This window comes from Rhinolophus sinicus, chromosome 1 (genome assembly GCF_057876585.1).
Source record: "Rhinolophus sinicus isolate RSI-liver-muscle chromosome 1, RSI-T2T, whole genome shotgun sequence".
NCBI lineage: Eukaryota > Metazoa > Chordata > Mammalia > Chiroptera > Rhinolophidae > Rhinolophus > Rhinolophus sinicus.
Window position 1 is genome coordinate 152,452,040 of NC_142501.1, and position 22,290 is coordinate 152,474,329.

At 32.8% G+C, this 22,290-nt stretch overlaps 1 protein-coding gene across 13 annotated transcripts in view; it reads right to left on the reverse strand.

The window, feature by feature from the left end:
* EPHA5 (EPH receptor A5) overlaps positions 1 to 22,290 on the reverse strand; it is a 341,137-nt gene that overhangs the window by 63,671 nt on the left and 255,176 nt on the right. For 7 of the 13 annotated variants that reach the window (XM_019748170.3, XM_074324490.2, XM_019748166.3 and 4 more), the window contains one exon: positions 216 to 281. The exons of the other annotated variants lie outside the window; for them this stretch is intronic. In XM_019748170.3, the coding sequence (XP_019603729.2) occupies positions 216 to 281 (66 nt within the window). The remainder of the gene's footprint in view (positions 1 to 215; positions 282 to 22,290) is intronic. 13 annotated transcript variants of the gene reach the window in all.

The window sequence follows — 22,290 nt, forward strand, 5'->3', positions numbered from 1 at the left end:
GGGGCTATATGTATATTTTATTTGAAATTATCCATTGTGAAATCACTTGTTAAGATTCCCCTTCGAAAATCAGTTTCATTCTACCTTTCTGTTAAAGCGTAACTGGCATACTAACTGTTAAAATGTACACAAATGGAAAAAAAGAAAGGAATGCTGACGATAATACATATAAGTGGGACATCACATAGGAGTGAAAGCGGGAGGGAAACACTAACCATATTAGGCTTGGATGGGCAACAGCGCACAGGGAAGAAGCCCTTCCACAGCCACATTCGCAGCAACTGAAAAGCAAACAAGAGAGCCCAAGATAAGGAAGAGATCCCACTCCCTTAATATAGCATTAAGACACTATGAGTGTAGACAGGTGACTGCTTTGCTTTTCAAAAGCAAAAATCCCTAAGTGCATGCAATTAATTTTTTTCCACAATGCCTTTCACATTAAGAAGTGTTTTATGGAATACAGAGCTGTATTAGTTATTTTTTATTTTACTTAAAATGCTTATTCATTAGGAAATATAATGAGCCGATGCATTTGATTATGCAATTAATATAGACATACAAAAATATATAAGCCCGTTTAAATATATTTCTCCTCTGAAATTCCTGCAAACTTTATATTCAGAAGACATTTTAAATAGCCCTTCAAATACATGTTTTGCATAGAGCCTACAAATTTCAGAGGGAGAATAATGTCTCAGTCATTTGACCCCTGATTTCTTATGCCAGTGAAAATGTCATGCTTACGTGACTTCCCCAATCACTTATGGAAAGCTATCAACTGAAATTTACATTTTCAGATTTTAAAAATGCATCTCAAAAAAATATTTACAGAGCTATTGCTATGTAAAAAACAAAAAACAAAAACAAAACAAAAAACTATATATTAATACATACACTTTCTGCATATTGCAACAATCAAGATTATTTTAATTTTCAATATTCATAAAAGGTTCAGAAAATACCAAGTAAATTGTCTAATAAAATGCACTTTATTGTTGAAAACCACATAAACTGATGGCAGAATACAACACAGAAATTATTTAGTGTTTCAATGCATTCACTTTTCAGTATATTTTATAAATAACATTTATAGTTATTTCGAGATAACTGTGAAATGAGCTCAGCAATGGTACCATATACCAGTAGGCTTAGGCTTTTGTCTAAAATATGTCTATTTTGAACTTTAATTACTTGACATTTATCTACTCTATTTCATATAAGATAAGAAAAAATATATAAACATCCAATAAATTAAGAAATGCTAATGAAGGTAGACAAGTATTTCCCAAACAAATTTCAATGGATCTTTTTCAAAGTAAAAGTAGGCAATGTTCCATATATTTTCTTTGGAGCATTAATGATGTTATAATATTAGTGCTACTAAGTGAGAATTTGGCTGACACTAAAATGGAATCTAGTAAACAAAAATGTCTACTATGACATTTATTTCCAGCTGACCATTTATTATATTTTAAAGAATATGCCAAATAATTATTTTCACTATAGAGATATCAAAAGTCAAAGTTACAGTATATCAAATTGTTAAAATAGTTAAAGAGTAGGCAAAAGTATGTACCATATTTTGGCAAATTTTGACATATACTTTTATAATTACATTTATTTCATTAATGTCTTAAATAATTACTGATACATATGTTAACTTTCCCACTCTTTATGTTTGTATCACTTAGGTTACAGGTCGGCACCATAGCCTACCAATTATTTTTATAAATACAGTGTCATTGGAACACAGCCGCGCTCAGTACTTCCCTACAGCTTCATTAGCGGTCTTATGGGATAGCTGAATGAGAATACAGGTGAATGAGAATGCAGGGGCTGCAAAGCCTAAAACTTTTACTATGTGGTCTTTAAAGAAAGTTCACCTTCACTTTTCTTAGATGGTTAGTTTCTGGAAATAAGGATGATTCTTTGTTTTTTTTCTTCTTCACAGTTTAAACATAATAAATGACAACCTGTAAGTAGTGTTTTACTATAATTGGTATTAACTAATGACAGAATTATCTCAACTTACAATTATCTCAATTTATTAATATAAAAAGTTTGCATATATGTGTTAATTTCAAACAGTGCAGTTCCAACTCAATAATAGATTGTTGACAAATGTCCCTGATTGATTTTTAGTGATAAAGATACTACCGTCTCCTATAAAGTACATATTTTATAGATGAGTGTGTCCAGCTTGTAAACTCATGTAGAATTGCGCTTAAGAAGGCAACAACTGTACACTGTGATTGGCCATTGCCTAATAGGATCTGTTCTAAGACTCAGAAAATACACTAATGATGCTGAAAATAATATTTTATTCAGTCCTCTTAATTTGAAACTCACAGCAATAATTTTGTCTTAAGAATTAGTCACACACACACACACACACACACACACACAAATTCACTATAACATCAAATCCAAATTTTAGTCCTGAAGAATTAAAATGACCTTACCTATTATTATAATTCTAATTCATAGTTTTAGTAATCAAAAATCCAAAATCGTGTAAAACCATACACACTTGTACATCTATCTTTCCTGAGCCATTGTTTCAGATTTTGTACTAATACTTTATTTGACTTGTTTTAAGATGGCATAGATAAATTACTTTGGGTAACTTAGATCCTTCTTTGTGTTTCAGTTGACAGATATAAAATAAGGATCCCATTTCATAGGTTTTGTGAAAATAAAGTGAGAAAGCATGTATATACAGTTAGGTCAGTATCTGGCACATCGTATGATTTGAGAGAAAAGTGGTAGCTAGTACCCTTAGTGATATCATAACCAAAGTGATAGAATAGAGTCTCATTATCCAGAGGAATTGGTATTTTCATGATCCATATAATATTACCATACTAAGTATTTCCGTATTTCCATTTATAACATAACTAAATAACTAATAATATTTGGGCCAATTCATATAAATACTAAATTGCCAATGTAGTTTTTTTTAAAAATTCACTTCTATAAAATATATTTTCTAAGGATTTAGTGATTAGAGCATACTGTGTGTTAATGTTATTAAGAAAATTAAAACTGAAGTTCCTTTTCTATAAATAGCTGAAGTGGGATTGTAATCCTCTAAATAACTTTTAAAATAACCTCAGCACCTTGGCACCAGATGGTATAAAAAAACATGTTCTTTCCTTAATCAATAAATACTTGCAGAAAATGCTTACAAGCCTCAGAGATAATTTAGAAATAGAAACCAAAATGTGCTAAAAATAGCAGCCAATCTAATGTATGTCAGCCATGGTTCGACACAGGGTGTATCTGCATCTCTATCAGTTTTTAGCACCTGGAAGTTTGTAAGTAACTGCATGGAGTTATAACAAGGTCCTTATTATCGAAGTTTAAAATAGTTTAGCCCTTGTAGGCTTATAAACAAACATTTATTTTAAGGCTTTTTCTATTTGTCCTTCAGAAGGTTAAAATATGGTAACAGAAGCTTTCCAGGTCCAAAGAAGATTGAAATGAAATTATTTTCATCAGGCCTTACATTACAGAGTTGATCAATATGTGTACGAAGTGTATCAATGTAAGTAAGATAACCTCCTCCTACCGAAGCAAGGTGATTCTAACTCTAGGGAAGAAATTCTCAAAGATATTAGATCAGAGAAGCAATACTATGGGCTGTGGATAAATGGTGACTGAAGTTGTTAAACAAGAGATTATACTCATACAAGTGGTTAAGAAAAACACAAAGATCCTAACAGATAAATGAGAGAGAAGCAAGAAGAGTAATTTCACAAAAGAAGTACTTTTACTAGATAGAAAATATTTTCAGTGTGAAAAAAAGGAATTAATTGAAAAGGCTGCATTAATTTACCCATTTAAAATAAAACAAGAACAACATAATGATGGTACTCAGTGCTGAAGAAGAGTGGAGCTTGTGGCAGGCCACATTCAAAAGTGATACCCATTCGTTAGAAAACAATGTTCCACTACCTATCAAAGAGTGATAAAAATATCCTCTCCTTTGGACACAATTGTGTAGCAAAATAGTTAAGATCCTGGGGTTTGAGGTCAAACTAGGAGCAGTCCTGGATGTATACATTACTAAATGTACAGTTTGGGTAAACAAATCACTGATAAATGAGATAATAATAGCAACTATACCACATAGGAATGTTTGGAAGAATGAATGTAATAACACGTGTAAAGCTCTCTGCAGTGTCGTGGGCTCACAGTGAGCACTTTAAAAGGTTTCTAACTGATACTATAGTAACCTGGTCTTAGGGAAAAGAATGAGATACAGATAATATGCATGAGACTGGCCATAGATTTTACAGGAAGTAAATAACTAATAAATGTTTTGCAATTAACAAAATATACTATTTGTGGAGGCTATGATGCAGTGAAAATCAATATAATATAAAATAATTTTTCCTTAATTAGGTAAAAATTGTGCAGAGAAATAAAATGATGGCATAAAAGTATATCAAAATTCAAAGAGCTATTATGTTGGAGTGTTACATTAATTCATATTATGGGATAATCTAAATTTTCTCTGATTTCAAGTTGTTTGTGATTATTTAACTTTATCGTCTTCAGAATATTAAACAAAGAAATTAAACAATTACAAATATGATGCATATCACAATATACTGTCATTTATACCTTATCAGTTTTTAAATGTTGACAAGAATTTAAATGTGTAACAAATATTTGTAACAAAAGAAGCTGATAAAATTGTTCAGTGGCATCTAACACTGACAATGTTGTTTCATATATTTCTTAAAATGTCTCATATTTTAATACCTTTGCATCTTTGTCTTAATTCACTGCCACTCTTCTAAGATTTAGTACTGATTTCTGATGAAGCCAAGCTAAAACTCTGCAGAAACTTTTTTTCAAAAACTGGGAAAGGGATAAAAAGCATAATTGATAACATATGTGGTTCCCAAATTTCCCATACTTTTGACACAAGGGTATAAAATTATTCTACCCTACAGAAGAGGAAGTTATGCAAAATGGTTAGAAAGAGTTTTTTATTTTTCAAGTGCTGTTTGAGTAACTCTGAGGGGAATGCCATATATACAGCACATGTTGGGATTTATATATGCAATCCAATCACTATTCCCAAGCTGTAGTCTAGACAAACTGGAACAGCATATAGTTATATGCAGTAATTTCTAAAATCTTTTCCGGTTCTCTGCTTCCTTCTCACTATAGAACTTCTTACCTTCACTGATGATTGTAGGTATCTCCCTATTATCCCCTAGGGATCTTTACCAAAAATTGTACTATCTGAGCAATAGTCCCTGGTAGATGGGTTTTGAAACATCAGTGGATCTCTTAGTGATACCCAACCAAGTTCCAAGCCTAGCACTCTCCTATCTTGATGTAAAATAATAAGAAATGCATATATATATATATATATATATATATATATATATATATATATATATATATATATATATATATATATATATGTGTGTGTGTGTGTGTCTGGCCCATTTACTGATACACAGCTCTGAAAACCCTTGCTAACAGGGGTGCTAAGAGAATTGTTTGTTCTAATACTTAATCTTTGACCCTAGTTGCTGATGCAAAGCTTCTAAATCTCTTGTATTCACCTGGTTGACAGGAATATCTCTTGTTCTAACAAGGTGACTCTTGATGGACTCCTGGATGGAGGCTGGTCACCAGAAAGACCAAGTTCTGATTAAAAGCTTGAAATTTTCAACCTCACCCACCATTTTCCCAACAAGGGAGAAGGGATGGAAATGGAGTTACTGATCAATTATACCTACATGATGAAGCCTCCATAAAAATCCCAAAAAAAGGAATTCAGAGAGTTTCTGGGTTGGTAAACACATTCGTGTATCAGGAGGGTGTTCCTTGCACCCTAACTGCAAGGAACAGAAAGCTCCTGCACAGGGGAGCCTTACAGACTGTGCCTTCTATATCTCTTCTTCTAGTTATTCATCGGTATCTTTTATCATATCCTTTATAAAAGTTGGTAAACATAAGCATGTGTTTCTCAGAGTTCTAATGAGACGTACTAGCAAATGACTGAATTCAAAGGGGGGGGCGTCAAGGGGCGGCTGGATGGCTCAGTTGGTTAGAATGCGAGCTCTAAACAGCAGAGTTGCCGGTTCAATTCCTACATGGGCCAGGGAGCTGCACCCTCCACAACTAGATTGAAGACAATGAGTTGCTGGAGGGGCAGCCAGATGGCTCAGTTGGTTAGAGTTCTTAACAAGGTTGCTAGTTCAATTCCTGCATGGGATAGTGGGCTGCGCCCCCTGCAACTAAGATTGAAAATTATGACTGGATTTGGAGCTGAGCTGTGCCCTCCACAACTAGATTGAAAATCAATGACTAGGAGCTGATTGGCCCTGGAGAAACATGCTGCTCCCAATATGCCCCAATTAAAAAAAAAAAAAAGGGGGGGGGGTGTCAAGGGAAACTCCAATTTGTAGTGTGAAAAATAATATAAAGAGATCTACTTCAAAACAGAGGTGGAGCTGCCATCCCTGGGGAACTGCCTTGACATCTTCTGCCTCAAATCTTTGGAAGGTTAAACTTGGCAAAATTAGCTTTAGACTGGCCTTAAAGCATCAGTGTACTCCAAATAAATGCAATGATAACGAGAGACAGACATTATGACTACGAGACTGAAAAACATTCTTTATAATCAGCATCACTATGTCAGCTTATCTGCAACAATAGCCATTCCTTCCTTCTATTCATGTAATTGTACCCCTTCCCTTTCCAATGAATACCTCTTGCCTTCACCTCCTAATGGCAACACCATTTGGGTTTCTGTCTGAATCAGTGTTTTCCATATAATTATTATTTTGGATCTCAAATAAATGCTTGTTGCTCTCGCTTTGGCCTTTCATTTTAAGGTTAACAGTAGTCATGCGGGACAGACGTTGTGGGATTGGCATCTGAATTGGGGATCAGTCTTGTGGGACTGAGCCCTTAATTTGTGGCACTAATCGCACTTAGCTTCTAAATTCAGTTGAATTGCAGGACATACACCTGATGTTATAGAGAAGTGTTTCTTGTGGAAAAACAAAACATAGAAAAACCCACACACCTGGTATCAGACGTGCATGAGTGTGGTAGTAGTGTGAAAGTAAAGTAGAAACACACAGGAAGAGATTGTCCTTCCAACACATTTGCATTTTCCTTGCAGTGCCTGTTTCAAGCCTGCAATGTCCTATTATAATATTCATCTTAGAGCTACAAAATCTGGGACTCAGTGAGAGGCCCTGATGGCACTGATAGCAAATTATGAAGGTAAGATGTGGGCAGCAGTTACTGCCTCATACTATAATGGAAGCACATTTTTTCTTCCATATCTCCCAGTTCTCCCACCCAACCCCTCAGCCTCATCTCCCTCTCCCCCTGTTGAAAATTAAAGACATTTTCATGGAGAATCCTGGTATGGACATTTCTTTCTTCCTTTGCTAATAGTTTGTTACCAGGTTAAGGAAAGGGAAAAAAGAAAGACAGAAAAAAAAGAAAAACTGACAAATTCACAATCAATTACATACAACATTTAAAATCTTTGATGTAAGTCTAGCCCCTACTGTAGCAAAATCTACCAAATTTTGATTGAAAGTATTAAAAGATGGATGCTAGAAAAATGCTCAATAACCTAAATTCTACTGGTATTCAGATGCATGTATAAAATAGAGATCAGATAATATAAGTGACCGAGTTAAATTTTAAATAAATGATACACATTTCAAGGATTTCTAAAATAAAAATAATACCCAAAACTCTACAAATCTAAGTGTTCCATGTGCAACCATCCCTTTGTTTGGAAGGACAAAGTCACAAAAACAAACAAAAAACCAATTCACTTTAATTTTGGAATCAGGAACTCTCCTTATTTCTTTCTCTTAAGACAACTGTGAGAACTTATGGATTGGGAGCTAAATGAAAGCAAAGAAACAACTTGAGGTGAATTATCTTTAGACTATAGTTCAATTGGTTTATATCCCAAGCTATATTTTATTGCTGATTCATTGTATTTCTTTTGATAATTTTAATGAGCCAGAGACCATTATAAAAGAGGCTCTTCTTCCATGAATGCCACAGATAGGGCATTGATACAAGCTGCAGATATTATTGAATGTGTTAGATTCAGTTTGCTTATTCTAATATGTATTTGGGGACCCAAAGTAAATTTCACCAACTATTAAACATCTTTTGTAAAACGTTTTTGCTGCAGTAGTAGACATAATCACTCTCATTATTATCAAATGTTTACTGAGAATCTATGTGCTAAGCTTTAAGAATAAGAAATTATACAGAAACAGCTCTCTACTCACATTATACAATGATTTTACACCTGGCTGCAGATTAGAGTCAACAGGGAGGTTAAAACAAACAAACAAACAAACAAACAACAACATCAACAACAAAACAAGGCCCATGCCTCACTCACCTCAGAACAAGTGACTCAAAATATCTTGGTTGTGGGACTCAGGCATCATTATTTTTCAAAAGCTGTTAGTTGATTCTAACTGTTCTCCAGGTTGAGAAACACTGATCCAACAGGTACTCAATACTTGTTGTAGCGAATAATGTGTCTTTTAATAGTCTTAGGGGAATTTACTTAATGAATAAAAGGTATAGTTTTGTAATTAGCATATTAATAGTCTGCATGTTAATAAAACACTTCTGAAATGCCTGGAGGTGCTTAAAAACAATTTGTTCTCTGGTAAGTACTATAAAAAATTTTCCTACAATTTGTTTACAATGTTAATTTATATTATTTACAAATGAAGACTGGTTAAATAACTAAATTTCATCCGAATCTCTATCTTTTCAAACCACAAGGTTTTTTTGTTGTTGTAGTTTTTTATTTTCTTTTTTCGGTTTCTAACATTTATCTTTACAGGTTTCTTTTAATGACAAGTTTAATGTTTAATGGCAAATATTTTTTGTACTTTTATATGTCAATATTAGCTATTTGGATTATCAGGGAGTCATAATACCTCAAACAAAATGACAAAACTGTAAAATTATCTTAATTCAGCATCCCCATTTTGCCTTTCTGAGCTATTGAACAGAGACTTACATAAAATTATGTGAAAGCAAAGCCACAGTTTTGCCACAGGTATCAGGAGAGCCTTTAAGAGGTAGTGAATTTTTGATGCAAAAGGTTTTCTCTTTGAACTGCTACTGAGCTAGAGTAAACCATATACATTTCATGATAATTATGTATATTATATATACATATATATGTATATATATATATGTATATATAATATATATATTATATTTGGATATGACAAAGCTCATGCTATGAATGAGGCAGGAAGGCTGGGGAGTGTCACAGGCACAGTCTGTGGTAGGCCTTGTAGAGAATCCTAAGGAGTCACAGTAAATTGAACATGTCATGCGCCTTCACGCCTACATGCCTTCCTCCTCACACTGTCATGCAACTTGTAAAATTTCTTTTCATCCTCCAGGTCTGGCTTCCGTTTACCATTTCTGCAACAACATTCCTGTACTCACTAATGCAAAGATAATCATATCCTCTATTCTATTCTTGCACCAAATTGTTGAAAATACAACACTAATTGTGGTAACACTGAAATGATCTGGTTGCATGACTGTCTCACTATTAGACTGTCCTCACTATAAAAGCAGGAAGCATATCAAAGAGTCAAATCCCATCAAAAAATCGAACTCTACAGGTCACCAAGATCAGAAAAATCTATTTCAGAGAGCCTATAAAAAAAGAGAGGTTACATGATCTATCAAATATTTTAGCAAAAGCAGCTCCAGTATTGTGTTAGGTTGGTGTGAAAGCAATTGCATTTTAAAAGGCTAAAAATTGCAAAAACTGCAATTACTTTTGTACTAACTTAATATTTTAAACAGGAAAATTAAGATTGTTTCAACTTTACACATATTATTTACACTTTTATTATTTACATTTAAATAACTAAATGTCAGTATTATATTAGTATAAACCTATGTGTTTACATATGTATGTACATATTTATTTATACATTACCTATATATAAATATATGTAAATAAACTTAAGCTGTAATTAAGATATGATTGATAAAACACTAATGCCTTTTTAATATATTTGGTCTACATACTCCTATTAAGTATAGATGATATTTTGATTTAACACTTTTTGCAAACTCAACTTTCTCCTCAAGTAGCAAGTAAGAAATAGGACATTGTAGGCAGGACAGACTGCAAACTTTACATTGATACCTGACTTCAAAACTGGCAAATAGGCAAATAAAAGGAAAAGCTGAGTATTAAGCACTACTAAAAATGCAGAAGAAGTTTTTTTCTGCCTATCTCAATCTCACTTCCCTCTCTACAATGGTTTTCTTACTTCTCTGGTATTGTAATGACATTGTAGTTTGTTATTTGATAAGTCAGAATCCTTGTTAAACAATTTATGTCATCTAACTTCAAAATTACTTTGTTTCTTTCATAAATCAATAAAATTCAAGGTCATGCTGATTTGAAATATTCACCTGATCATTTAATAAAAGGAGTACACAGTATATTTATGGCTGCATTCCCTAAAGAATTTTCTCCTCTTTATAATTAAAAAAATAAATACTGAACACTAAGTTTATAAAAAGACTAGTATGACTATTTACTGAAATGTATGAAATGAGAGAATGAATACGCAAATGGACAATGGTCAGACTAAATAAAAAAACAGAATTCTGACCCCAAATCTGCAGCAACCAGTCCAGGAAGTCAAACCACAACCTCTGCAGCAATCGACCCAAATGGTCAGGACTTTACCAATAAGTGCTACTAGCTTCCCTGATTTTTTACTTCATTTCCAAATAAGGATCAATGAGAGGAAGCCAGATATGCTCCCTTAACCAGTCACACAGGATGCCACACTTCTACTTAGCCTGCCTCCAGCTATCCCATGCCAATGATCACCAATCAGGATATGCCTGAAGACGTCCCCTTGTTTTCATTAGAAAGCTTTCACACTCCACTGCCTGCCTTTAGGTCTCTGCCAAATGCAAGCGATGGTGACTGATTATTTTGCTCTAGCAAGCTCTTAATAAATAATATTTGTTTATTCGCATTTGCATGCCTTTTGTTTATTTCCACAGAAGAGATAATCTATACTAGTTCAATAAGGATAAATTACAGAGAATCTTCTTTGCAATCAACCACCATCAACCACTATTCTTCTGGCGCTACAATAGTGTTAATGTACAAAGTCCTGGATTATGTGTTTCTCTTACAGAATGGCACCGTCACTGAGCAAACCTAAATTACCTCCATTTCTAGAAGCCTAAAGTTACTATCATCTCTTTCCACTAAACTTTTCCCTCCCAGTCATTTCACAGACTATATAGGCCTATATGTAAAGCCTCTTTGGGAGGAGCGTGTGGCTGTCATGACTAACCAGTCTGTGCTTAGCTATTTTAGGTTTGAATTTATTGTGAGAGATTTACAGAGGAAAAAGTAAGGGCCGGTAAAGTTTAAAAAAAAGTGATGCTAATTTTGCAGCTAAAAAAATATTTTGAGCACATTTTCGATAGCAGCCTTTGTTTTGAAAACTTATTTGTCTTAATGAAAGAATACCATTAAAAATATGAGTGGGTCAAAAAAAAAAAGGAGGACATTAGTCCCAGAAATAAGCCAAATATTTAAGTTCTTATTTATTGAGCTTCCTCCATTATGGCTGTTGAATATTTTACTAAAGTTGAATCACATCTGTTAGCATTATAGTTACAACGTAGAAAGAACCAGAAGGACTAATGTTTCAATTTAATTACTTCAATCTCAAAAAATTAAAGTAATTGTGGAAGTATACACAAGGAATGTGTATATTTTGTGATAAAATATTATTGAAAATTGAATTAATTATGAAAATGATTAGAAAGACAGCTAAATGTTCATTTTCCTATCAAATTATTCCAGATTCCACATCAGTACATTTTGCTATCTATTAGTATTGGTCAGGAGAAATTTATATCATATATTATGAAACTTGTCGTGTTTAAAATTAAATATAACAATATTAAATGTTAACTATTTTAATACATTATACACATATAGAACATAACAGATGCAAATTATGATTAAATTGCTTTATATAAAAGGTTTATAAATGGTATAAATGTATGTATGTAAGTGTATAATGATGTATAAATGTGTAAGTACAAAAGCACTTAATATAAAATATTTGTAATTGTGATTATATGTGATTCCCCAATAGGAATTCACTTGACCAAACATTGAAAACAATTTTTAAATTATATTTAAACAAATATGATCTTGGTAGAATTGGATTAGAAGAATAGATTTGAGAGCCCAGAGGCCGTATAGATAAAATAATATCTATATGGACACTATTTAGTGTGCTAAAGGTGGACACCAATAAAAATTTTAGGAAAGGGTGATAAACAGACTTATGTAACTCTATAGAAAATATCAGTTTAGATCCCCAACCACATAAAATTAACATTTTTTGTATTCCATGTGAAATAAATATTATTTAAAGCTAACAAATCTTGCCACTTCTAATGATATATCTTTACTATATGAAGAGCTAAGATACCACTAGCCTTAACGGGTAAACAGTATGTACAGGTACCTTATAAAACAGGTAATAAAATAGTTAATAACTATACTTATTGTATACATATTAATGAAACTATTAAATCGCAAGAATAACAAGACTGCTATTGAAAATATGGAACTATTTTTTCTCTATTAAAATAGCAGAGACTATTTTGTGAACTAACAATTTCATGCACTATTGTGGGGAATGGTAATTTGTACAACGGTTTAGGAGGGCCATTGGTCAATATGTATCAACAGTCTTTAAAATATTCATATTCATCGACTCTTACTTTGAATTATACAAATGTGTTCTAAGGACATTCAAGATAGAAAAACCTTTCTCCCAAACAATAGCAACAAAAGAAAAAAAACAAACAATGCAAAAGGGAAAATGCATAGGAAAGATTAAACATAATATCAAGGAGGTATTAAATGTTTGCTTTTAAAACATTTTTAATTACACAGGGAAATTTAACATTACAATGTCAAGTTAAAGAAAAACAGAAAACAAAACTATAAATTAGGAACTCAAATATGTATATAAAATATCTTAAATAAATGGCAAAATATGAATATTGATTGTCTCTGGTGGATAAATATGATTGATTTTTCTTTCTACATTTTGTCTTATATGTTCTAGATAATTTTTAATCAAAAAATAAGAAATGCATACACAAATAAAATAGCAGCTAGTAAGAAATCAGGAAAATCATTCTAACCATGCCAACTGTGTAACACGCAATGTAAAAAAGTAGAGCAAAATGTATAGGAAAGGGTACGCAGCAAGATATCTTGGAAATGTCAAAAGATCAGGAAGTTTATCTAAGGAAATGACCATTAATCAAACCTCCAAAGATATGCTGGACCATAGCTGAAAGAGTCAATCATTTTGATTATTTGAGGTCTAAGGAGATACAGTGCGATGAGGGGGCAGATGGAAGCAATCCTGATAGTGATTTTCACATTTGGGCGTATGATGTACTAAAACTATCTCCTGATAGCCTTCCAAACTGTGTTATTTAAGACTCCTCTTACAGTGGGTGTGGAGGGTTTCAAAGTTTGGAGACACAGGAGTAGGATCCAGTCATCCTGACTTTGGGAACCAATAGGAATAAATGGACCAAACTGCACAGGGTCCAGGCAGATATTTGAGATGTACAGAAAAACTTTCCACTTCAATTTCTTGAATGAAGATTTAGAAGCCTGGGGCTGGAGCAGAAAGATATTGTGTGGTAAAATAAATATGTGTATATACTTGGAATTCAAAGAAGCTGTTTCCCTATGGGGTTGGAGATTGACAGTACACACTAGCACAGTTTGGAATGATTAATTATAAATCTTTAGGACTTCAGGAAAGGTTGGATTTATACTGGCCCTCTACATTCCAAATGATTAGAGAGGAGCTGAATCTAACAGACCACTGTATGTACATTTGAAACAGCAGGATTAGGACTAGGTCAGAAGAAATCAGATATAGATATCAAAATAAATCATCAAGAGGCCCTGGTGTATTATAAAATATGCGAGTCACACAAACACAGAATTTTAGTTTTATCATATATTTGTCTCATCAAAATTTATATTAAACAATGTTCAACATCACTTATTACATAAATGTTGAATTCATGTTACTTTGATGATTTATTAGATTTTACATAGTCTTTGGTTTGATAAGGTAGAAATTATTCATTTAAGTAGTAGCTAAATTTTGTCATAAAAATGTTCAGAGAAGATTAGACCTATAGACTAAAATTTTCCTGATAATTTTACTGTTGCAAATTAAGAAACTCAGATTAATTGTACAGATTTAATATCTACACTGGCTATAGGTATGATGAACTTGATATTCTTAAATAAGTAGCATTGCGCTGCTGGCATATATGAAGATCTCACAGACAACTGTAGAGGTAAAGATTTGTGGTAAGATTTCAGTATATCTAGGAATAATTAATATAAAAAATATTTCATTTAATCTTGTATCCCTACATATTTTTAAAGTTGTTCAACTCTTTGCTTTGTGATTACATGTTATGATTATCTTTAATATTCTTATGTGTACTGTTTCTCCATATTTTGAAACAGATATCTTTTAGAAAATAGTGAAAGTATTAAATAACTACATTAAAGTAATAAACAGTCAAAGTTACATGACATCAATTGAAACAACATAAATGACTGTTTTTTTAATGTTGGCAAGATGTGTACATCAGCTACATATAGAATCAGTTTAAACCAACGCCTACTGAATTTGCTTCAGGAAAATCAAATGAAATAGTTATGAGTGTCAAAGCAATATTAAGATTTCTCAGTGGTAGAGGCACGGAGAGCTCTTGGAGGTGGAGAAGAGGTATTTGTAAGATATATGGGAATATTTTATTATTATGGAATGTTGAGTCTGGAAGGGCACCGAAGAGGAATTATATACTTGGTCTAAGAGCAGTCTAAGAAACTCTACAAAACAGAGAGGCTTTCCTTCACTAGTCACCAGAAGGAGATCCTATTTCCCGAATGTGATGATATCTTGCCTCTCAGGACAGAAGTGGTGGTGTGCATAGGAGGCTGAAAAAATAAACTATAATAAACTCCCAAACATCTTTGTTGCCTTTCTATCTTCCTTGATTCAAGAGAACTCAATAATGACCATCATGAAGGTGTGGACCCCAATGCCAGAACACAGAAACAGGAAGAAAAGATAACAGGTCATTAAAAAGAAATAAACCAATAAAACAGTATTTTAAAGGAAGGCATCCCCAAATAATAATGAATACCTACTGACATTGTTATTTGCAATACTAACGGCTACAAGGGAGTAGAACAATGACTATAGACTATTGAGAACAAACGCATGCCAAAAATAGTACAGAAAAATATGTTATTTTTCTGTGAGATTAAAGTCAAAGGAGTAAGGAATTATAAAAGAAAAGCAAGAAGTGAGAGATAGTAAAATAATTTTGGTAAGCAAGGTAATTGGAATATATGTTTTATAACATTGTAAGTATCACCGCAATTAGGTGTATCTGAAGTCAATCCCTCCACATGGCACATTAAAGAATTTAACTGTTTGAATCTGAGTTGCCAATCCATTAGAAACCTCTGTTTCTTTTCAGTTTTATGCAAGTTTAAAAACAAACAAAAAAAGAGCACAGATCTTGAACAAACGTGACATTTAACTGGTGTTTAAAATCGTTTGCAAATTTTACCATTCATTTGCTTCATTTCTCAGCAATGAGTATACTCCTAGAGGTGGTTCAAAACACCGAGTTTTTTGTTGAATGGGTGTTCTATCCTTTGGCACAGGGCAGAGCTATTGATTTTCTCTGTAGAGCTGGGTATCCAGTTCTTGAGAGAGCCCGTGCTCTTGTGGTCTCTGAGAGACATGGTAAGATTTCGAGAAACCTAGGAGAATCTTCTACCAGAGCCCAGCCACTTCTGGCATGCTGGCCTGCTCTGTCTTTCAGGTGTCACATTCTTAAAGAAATGGACTTCAGACAAAAAGTGTGTTTTGCTCTGTGGTTAGGCTTTTGACCTGCCCTGCTTCATACTTAAAAAATGAGTCTCTAGATTCTTTGCTAAAATCATTTTCATCTTTGCAAATCAATGATGTTAACTTGTCTTCAGTACCATAAATAGAGATTCTCCTTGTAAATATTTGTCTCAATATAACTTCCTGAGAATTGCAGTGATATTTACATGTTTGATCTGTGAGAAGTCACTGGTGGGATATTCAATAATGTTGAGCAATTGAGCCAGTAACCCTCTTGGGTTCAGTTTCCTAGGACGATTTACTTCCCACAGTGGGCAATTAGTTGTTGCTATGCTCCTAGTCTTTCTGGCACTTCTCTGCCGTGATCCCCATTTGTCAGTTATTAATAAATTATGAACTGCTCTCTAATTATCTTTGTTTCCGAGCCTTTAAAGAAAAAAGCATGTAATCATGAAAAAGTAGAAGAGATAACAACTCTCAGATAGTAAATCAATACACAAGCCTGGATTTGTTACATTTTTATAAAATCACATCTATTGCTAATTCATAAACCACTGAGATTTGCTTTTAATGAGCTCTTTTCTAAAATCAGTAATTGCAATGTGATTACAGATATTTGTCTAGTTATCATTATTTTAAAATAAAACAGTATTAAATTCAAGTAAGTTTATATAATGTTTTTTCTTATCAAAACTTACCAAGTTCTGCAACTAAATAATCCTAGTTATGTTAGAGATGCCAAATATATCAACATATCCATGATGTCCCTAACTTGAAGAGAATCAGGAGAGAAATATAAATATGTTGATATACGTTATTATCTATAAAAGCTAATGCTGTTTAATATCACCAGGTGCATCAACACACTGGCATTAGCATGTCCAGATGTCAAATTATAATAATAATATAAGCTAGTGAAGCTTTCTTAACTCTGATGTAATACTTCTTTTAAATCATTGTATTTATTTTATGATGGCACCAAAGTTTCAATATTCAGGAAGAAAGCATTTAAGAGTTAGGTATTCTACTTGGCTCATGTCAGAGTTACCAACATTTTTCCTTTTCCAAACTATTAACATTAGTGAAAAATGAGACAAAGCACTTGAAAGTAGAGATTGATGCACAATTTATCTGTCATTCAATAATGTATGAGATATTCACTCAATTCAGTTATTTGGGACAACAACAGAAGTCTTTATCTTCTAAATACTTTTGGGCTGGCAGGAAAGAGATCATATAATTTGTGGTTGAAAGTGTTAAATTCCATGAAAAATACTGATGTATTATTCAGAGACTTCAGTGAAAGGAGAGAATGCTTTGGCTAAGGGATTTGATGAAGGTTTATGATAGAAAGAATGGTTAATGTGGTTTTAATATGAAAGGTTTATTTTATTAATTTTTTTAATTTTATTAAGTTTATTGGGGTGACATTGGTTAGTAAAATTATATAGGTTTCAGTGTACATTTCTATAATGCATCATCTATGTATCACATCGTGTGTTCACCACCCAGAGTCAGTTCTCCTATGTCACTATATATTTGAACCCCTTTACCCTCTTCTACCACCAACCCCTTCCTTTTCCCTTCTGGTGACCATGAATATTTAAATATTGAGAATTGAAATGGAGATAAGAGCAAAAAGCGAGATCCTCATCTCAGTTCACATGCATCATATGAGATTGATCCTATCTTTAGAGTCAAGCATGAGATCCTACTGTGCTGGGTCATGCATTGCAATTTCTCCATCCTCTTAGTAACTAAGGTCCCAGTGCTACTGGCTGATTGGCTCTGTGGAGCTGGGTATCAGGTACCTGTCAGAGCCCATGCCACATGAGCTCTGAGAGTGAAGGACAGGAGCAATAAAGTCAGAGCTGGTCCCATACAGTGACATCGCCCCTTTAGTGATCCCACAATTGTCTACTCTCCTACTTCCTCATGAGCCACTTCTTCTCAGTCTCCTTTTGCTGGATCTTTCTCCTTTACCTCTCAACATCAGCATGCTCCTAACTCAATCCCAGTAACCTCATTTTGATCAGTGGCTTTAAATACCATATTTACGCATTTTTAAACCATGTGTTTCCAATTGCGTAGCAGATAGTACATATGTTAGCACCTAGATCTGTATGTGCCTGTACTTTGGATATTTTTAAAGTCTCTGGAACTTTTCATCTGTATGATCTATAATTCTCTTTCAGTTTAAGCCACTTTGAATTTGGCTTCTATCTTACGCAACAAAGGAGACCAGGTCAAAAACATATAGTGGTAATGCTGGAAAGGTAGTTTGAAGCATATTTTCAAGAGTCTTTAATTGTAGCTTCACTACTCCAGTCATATGGTCATTGGACATTTACTGAGAATGTACCCTATGATCTGTGTTCAAAATGAGCATAAAATGATGAACTAAAACTACTTAAAAAACTAAAATGAGGGAAAGCAGAAGTAAAATTAACTATCTTTCACAAAATCAGGAATGGTCAAGGAGTTGCTGACATATGATGTGTGTGATTCCAGAATAAATACAATTTACCAGGTACAGTTTATAAATGAATGCCAGAGGGAGAATTCACTAAAATCTAATGTATTTCTTATTTATTTTAGTGTCAAGATACCACTGACATTAATTTCTAAGAGGTATTTTATTCTATTACTGATCAGTTTGGAACTTTTTAAATGTTAATGCCATTATTTTTAGCAGTAGAGAATCAGTGACTGCACACAAGAGTTCTGAGTTTCACTCAAATCATAAAGCTGAATAATTATAAGTCATTGGGGATTTTTTAATAAAGAGGGCCCTAAAGTCAGAGCTGGTTTCAAGCTCCAGGCCCTCACTAACTGAATACAATAATTTATGTTCTAGGCATTTTCCCAGATGGGGAAAAAAGCCCACAGATAAAAATACCTTCCATCTTGGACCTTGTATTCTAGTAGGGTTGACATACAAAAAAAAAAAAAAAAAAAAAATCAACTGAATATATGTATGTATATATATATATATATATATATATATATATATATATTATGTAATGACAATAAGTGTTATGATATGTAACAGTAATAGTGTTATGAAGAGACAAATCAGGGTAAGGGAGTTCTGATGTGTAGCTAAAGGAATCATGGGTCATCATATTAGTAAGTTCAATTGAGAGGATAAGACTGAGCAAAGACTTGAAAGAAGGAGGAAGCCATCTCTGGGGCAAAGGAGTTTTTGGCAGCAAGAAGGACCTGCAAAAGCCATTAGACTATACTGTATTTACAATATTTAGGAACAGCAAGAAGATAATTAAGTATAAATAGAAGGCAGAATTAATATGAGACAGGCATAGTATTGTGAGATATTACATGCAAACTCCCTGGAGCAGTGCCTCACAGTATGTAATTCATGCTAGACAATATTATACTTACTATTATCAATACTATTATTGGGTTACATCCACTTGTCAAAGAAGCTTAGCTCTTCTTTACAGTACTTCACACTATTTAAAAAGTATTAACTGAAAAAGCTATTATGCTTTGTTATCAAATGTAGACAGATCTCTGGCACTTGTCTGAATTACATTCAAACGCCAATATAATTATTTAGGAGCTTAAAGAAAAGGAGCTTAAAGAAAAGTTTTTTAAGTCCAGTGGATTTTGCCATTAAGTCCTTGTTTTTCCTAACGTGAGAACTGTGGCAGGCATGTAATAAGAACCCAAATGAATCAGACTATCATTTTCTTTTGGTCCAAGGGAAAAGGTTACAATGGAGGGAATAATTTTAATTTAAACTCGTCTCTTTATCCATAGTTGTTTTAATTTTATTTATAAAATCTATTTATCAGACTACTGAATGGAAGTTGAAACACTTTGGGAAAGGCCATTGCCTTCTTATTTCATATGCCTGGGACTTGGTGTTTGATGTGCAGTAGATACTTAATACGTGTTTCTAATGGAAGTTAATACATGTTTCTAATTGGGAAGAATAAGTCATTTACAAAGTGTTATACATTAAGAGACTTCAAAATTTATAAAAGGGAAAATTTTAATATTATTTTCAAGTAATAAGAAAGAAAAACCTAAAACAGCATTTTATATAAATCAACTTTTTTTCCTCTAATTTTCTGGTATAATCTCAGCATTTTAATTTTGATAGGTTAGCATCCAAGCACAGTATCCATTGACCTCTGAATAATATTTTTTGCCTCAGAAAACTATGAAACGTTTCAATGGACTGAGGTTCAATTGTTTAATGAAAGACAAAGGAAAATATAATTTAGCAGTTTTATGTCCAGCCTTGGGACTTAAACATGACCAGGACAAACAAGGGGAATATCTTTTGCCTAGAAAATAGCTAATCTGTTTTAACAGTCATTAAGCACCACTAAGACAAAATTTATCACAGTGTTAAAGTTACATATGAATAACCTTAAAATCATATCCCTTAATCTTAAAATTGGAAAACAGTTTTACTTTTCTAGTGTTTGTATGTAAAAACAGGTAAATTTGCATGGTGTGCATGTATATATGTGTGTGACTTTGAACTCTGAGTGTGCTTGTGGAATTAACTGAAATAAAAAATCAAAGCTCTGAAATTTTCTTAAATTAATTACATTCATGAACATTAATAAATGTGGAATCAGAAACAAGGTATTAGAAATGTATTCTTTAATCCTAGGATGTCCATAGCAAGCAATTTTCAACAAAGAAATAGTTTCTGTCAACTGAAAGATTTTTCCTTTGTATTTTCTACATCACTAAATCCTGTTAATTTAAGCTTTATATCAGACTAGGAGGTGTCACCCCAAGTGTGAAATGGGGACACAGAGAATAAAAAATGTTAACTAAATAATATCAATAATCATCTTCAAAGGAAAGATAAATGAGGGAAAGGACATAGTAAAATATTTTTGCAAACATGTAACTGGAGATGACAATCATTGGTAAAAGAGGGATTAAAAAATTGTTATCTATAAAATAATATGTAAAAGAGAAAAGCCACACTATGAGGATATAAAAGAGAGTTATCAATGTGCAATGTCATTACTGATGTAAGAGAAAAGATTAAAAAACAGTTACAACATTGGGTGCATATAAGGAGGTTTAACTTATATCCATCCCAGGGTAAATAGCTCATAATTTGCTGGGGTCATATCAATTGCCTTGCAGTCCCATGAGAATACCATTTAAAATTAATAAGAAAGAAAGTGAAAGGGAGAGTCTGAACCCTTCAGAAAATACCTTATAGGATGTTTACCACTTTAAACAGGAAGATCACACAAATTCTAAAATTGATAGAATCCTAAGATGTTATAAATATTTGCCATTTCTTAAAGAGGACCATTTCTGTAAAGATCAATGCTTTTCAATATTGTTTTAAACCATATCTAGGTAGAAATAGGAAGACTCCAAAGTTTTCTGCATAATCTATTTTATCCTAAATGATTAGAAAGTGTATTTGACTTATTTTTAAACTTTAAATGTATTTTAGAATATAAGAGTTTTTTGTTTTTTTCTTTGAAATCGATTAGTCCCATAGTAGGCAGTGTGTTATAATCCTCAATTTTTTTTTGTTTGGTCTGAATGAAAATACAAATTATCAGTGAATATGGATCTTCAAGACATATTTTTCTCTTGAAACCAAAGGATGTTATGAATTGTCAACAAATATTACATACAAGTATTATTCACATTTGTGTAATATGTAAAAATTAATTCATCTATGTCACCACTGAGGAGATAAATTATTTGCAATTAAATACATTTTACGTAGGAACAAATATCTAGTTTATAATCTATTTAAGAGATTGAAAGTGATAAAAGAGTAAGTTCTAAGTGAGAGTGATGTCCAAATGCCATTATGCTGTGTGTGTGTGTGTGTGTGTGTGTGCGTGTGGTGTGTTTATCAATCATATTTTAGCACACAGAAGACAGAGAAACATATACGTCCTTAGACTATTCTTAGAACAGGCTTTTTTCAACAATTTGCTAATACTCAAAGATAATTTCCCAAATTTGTGTTAGGTTTTGGAAACGTTCTTCCTTTATTTATTTTTTTTTATTTGACACATCTTTACTGAGTTAATTCAGGATAGTCTAGGTACTACAAGGTAGGTAAAATTTTCTTAGTCCATACAAAAATTGCAAAGTTCACTGCCTTGAATGAGAAGGGAATAGTCCTTCAAAAATCCTATCATTTAGCTTTGAATAAGTATATTTACATAATACAAACAAAACAACGTTGTCTATGAAAGCTAAAATACAATGGCCAAAGATTTTT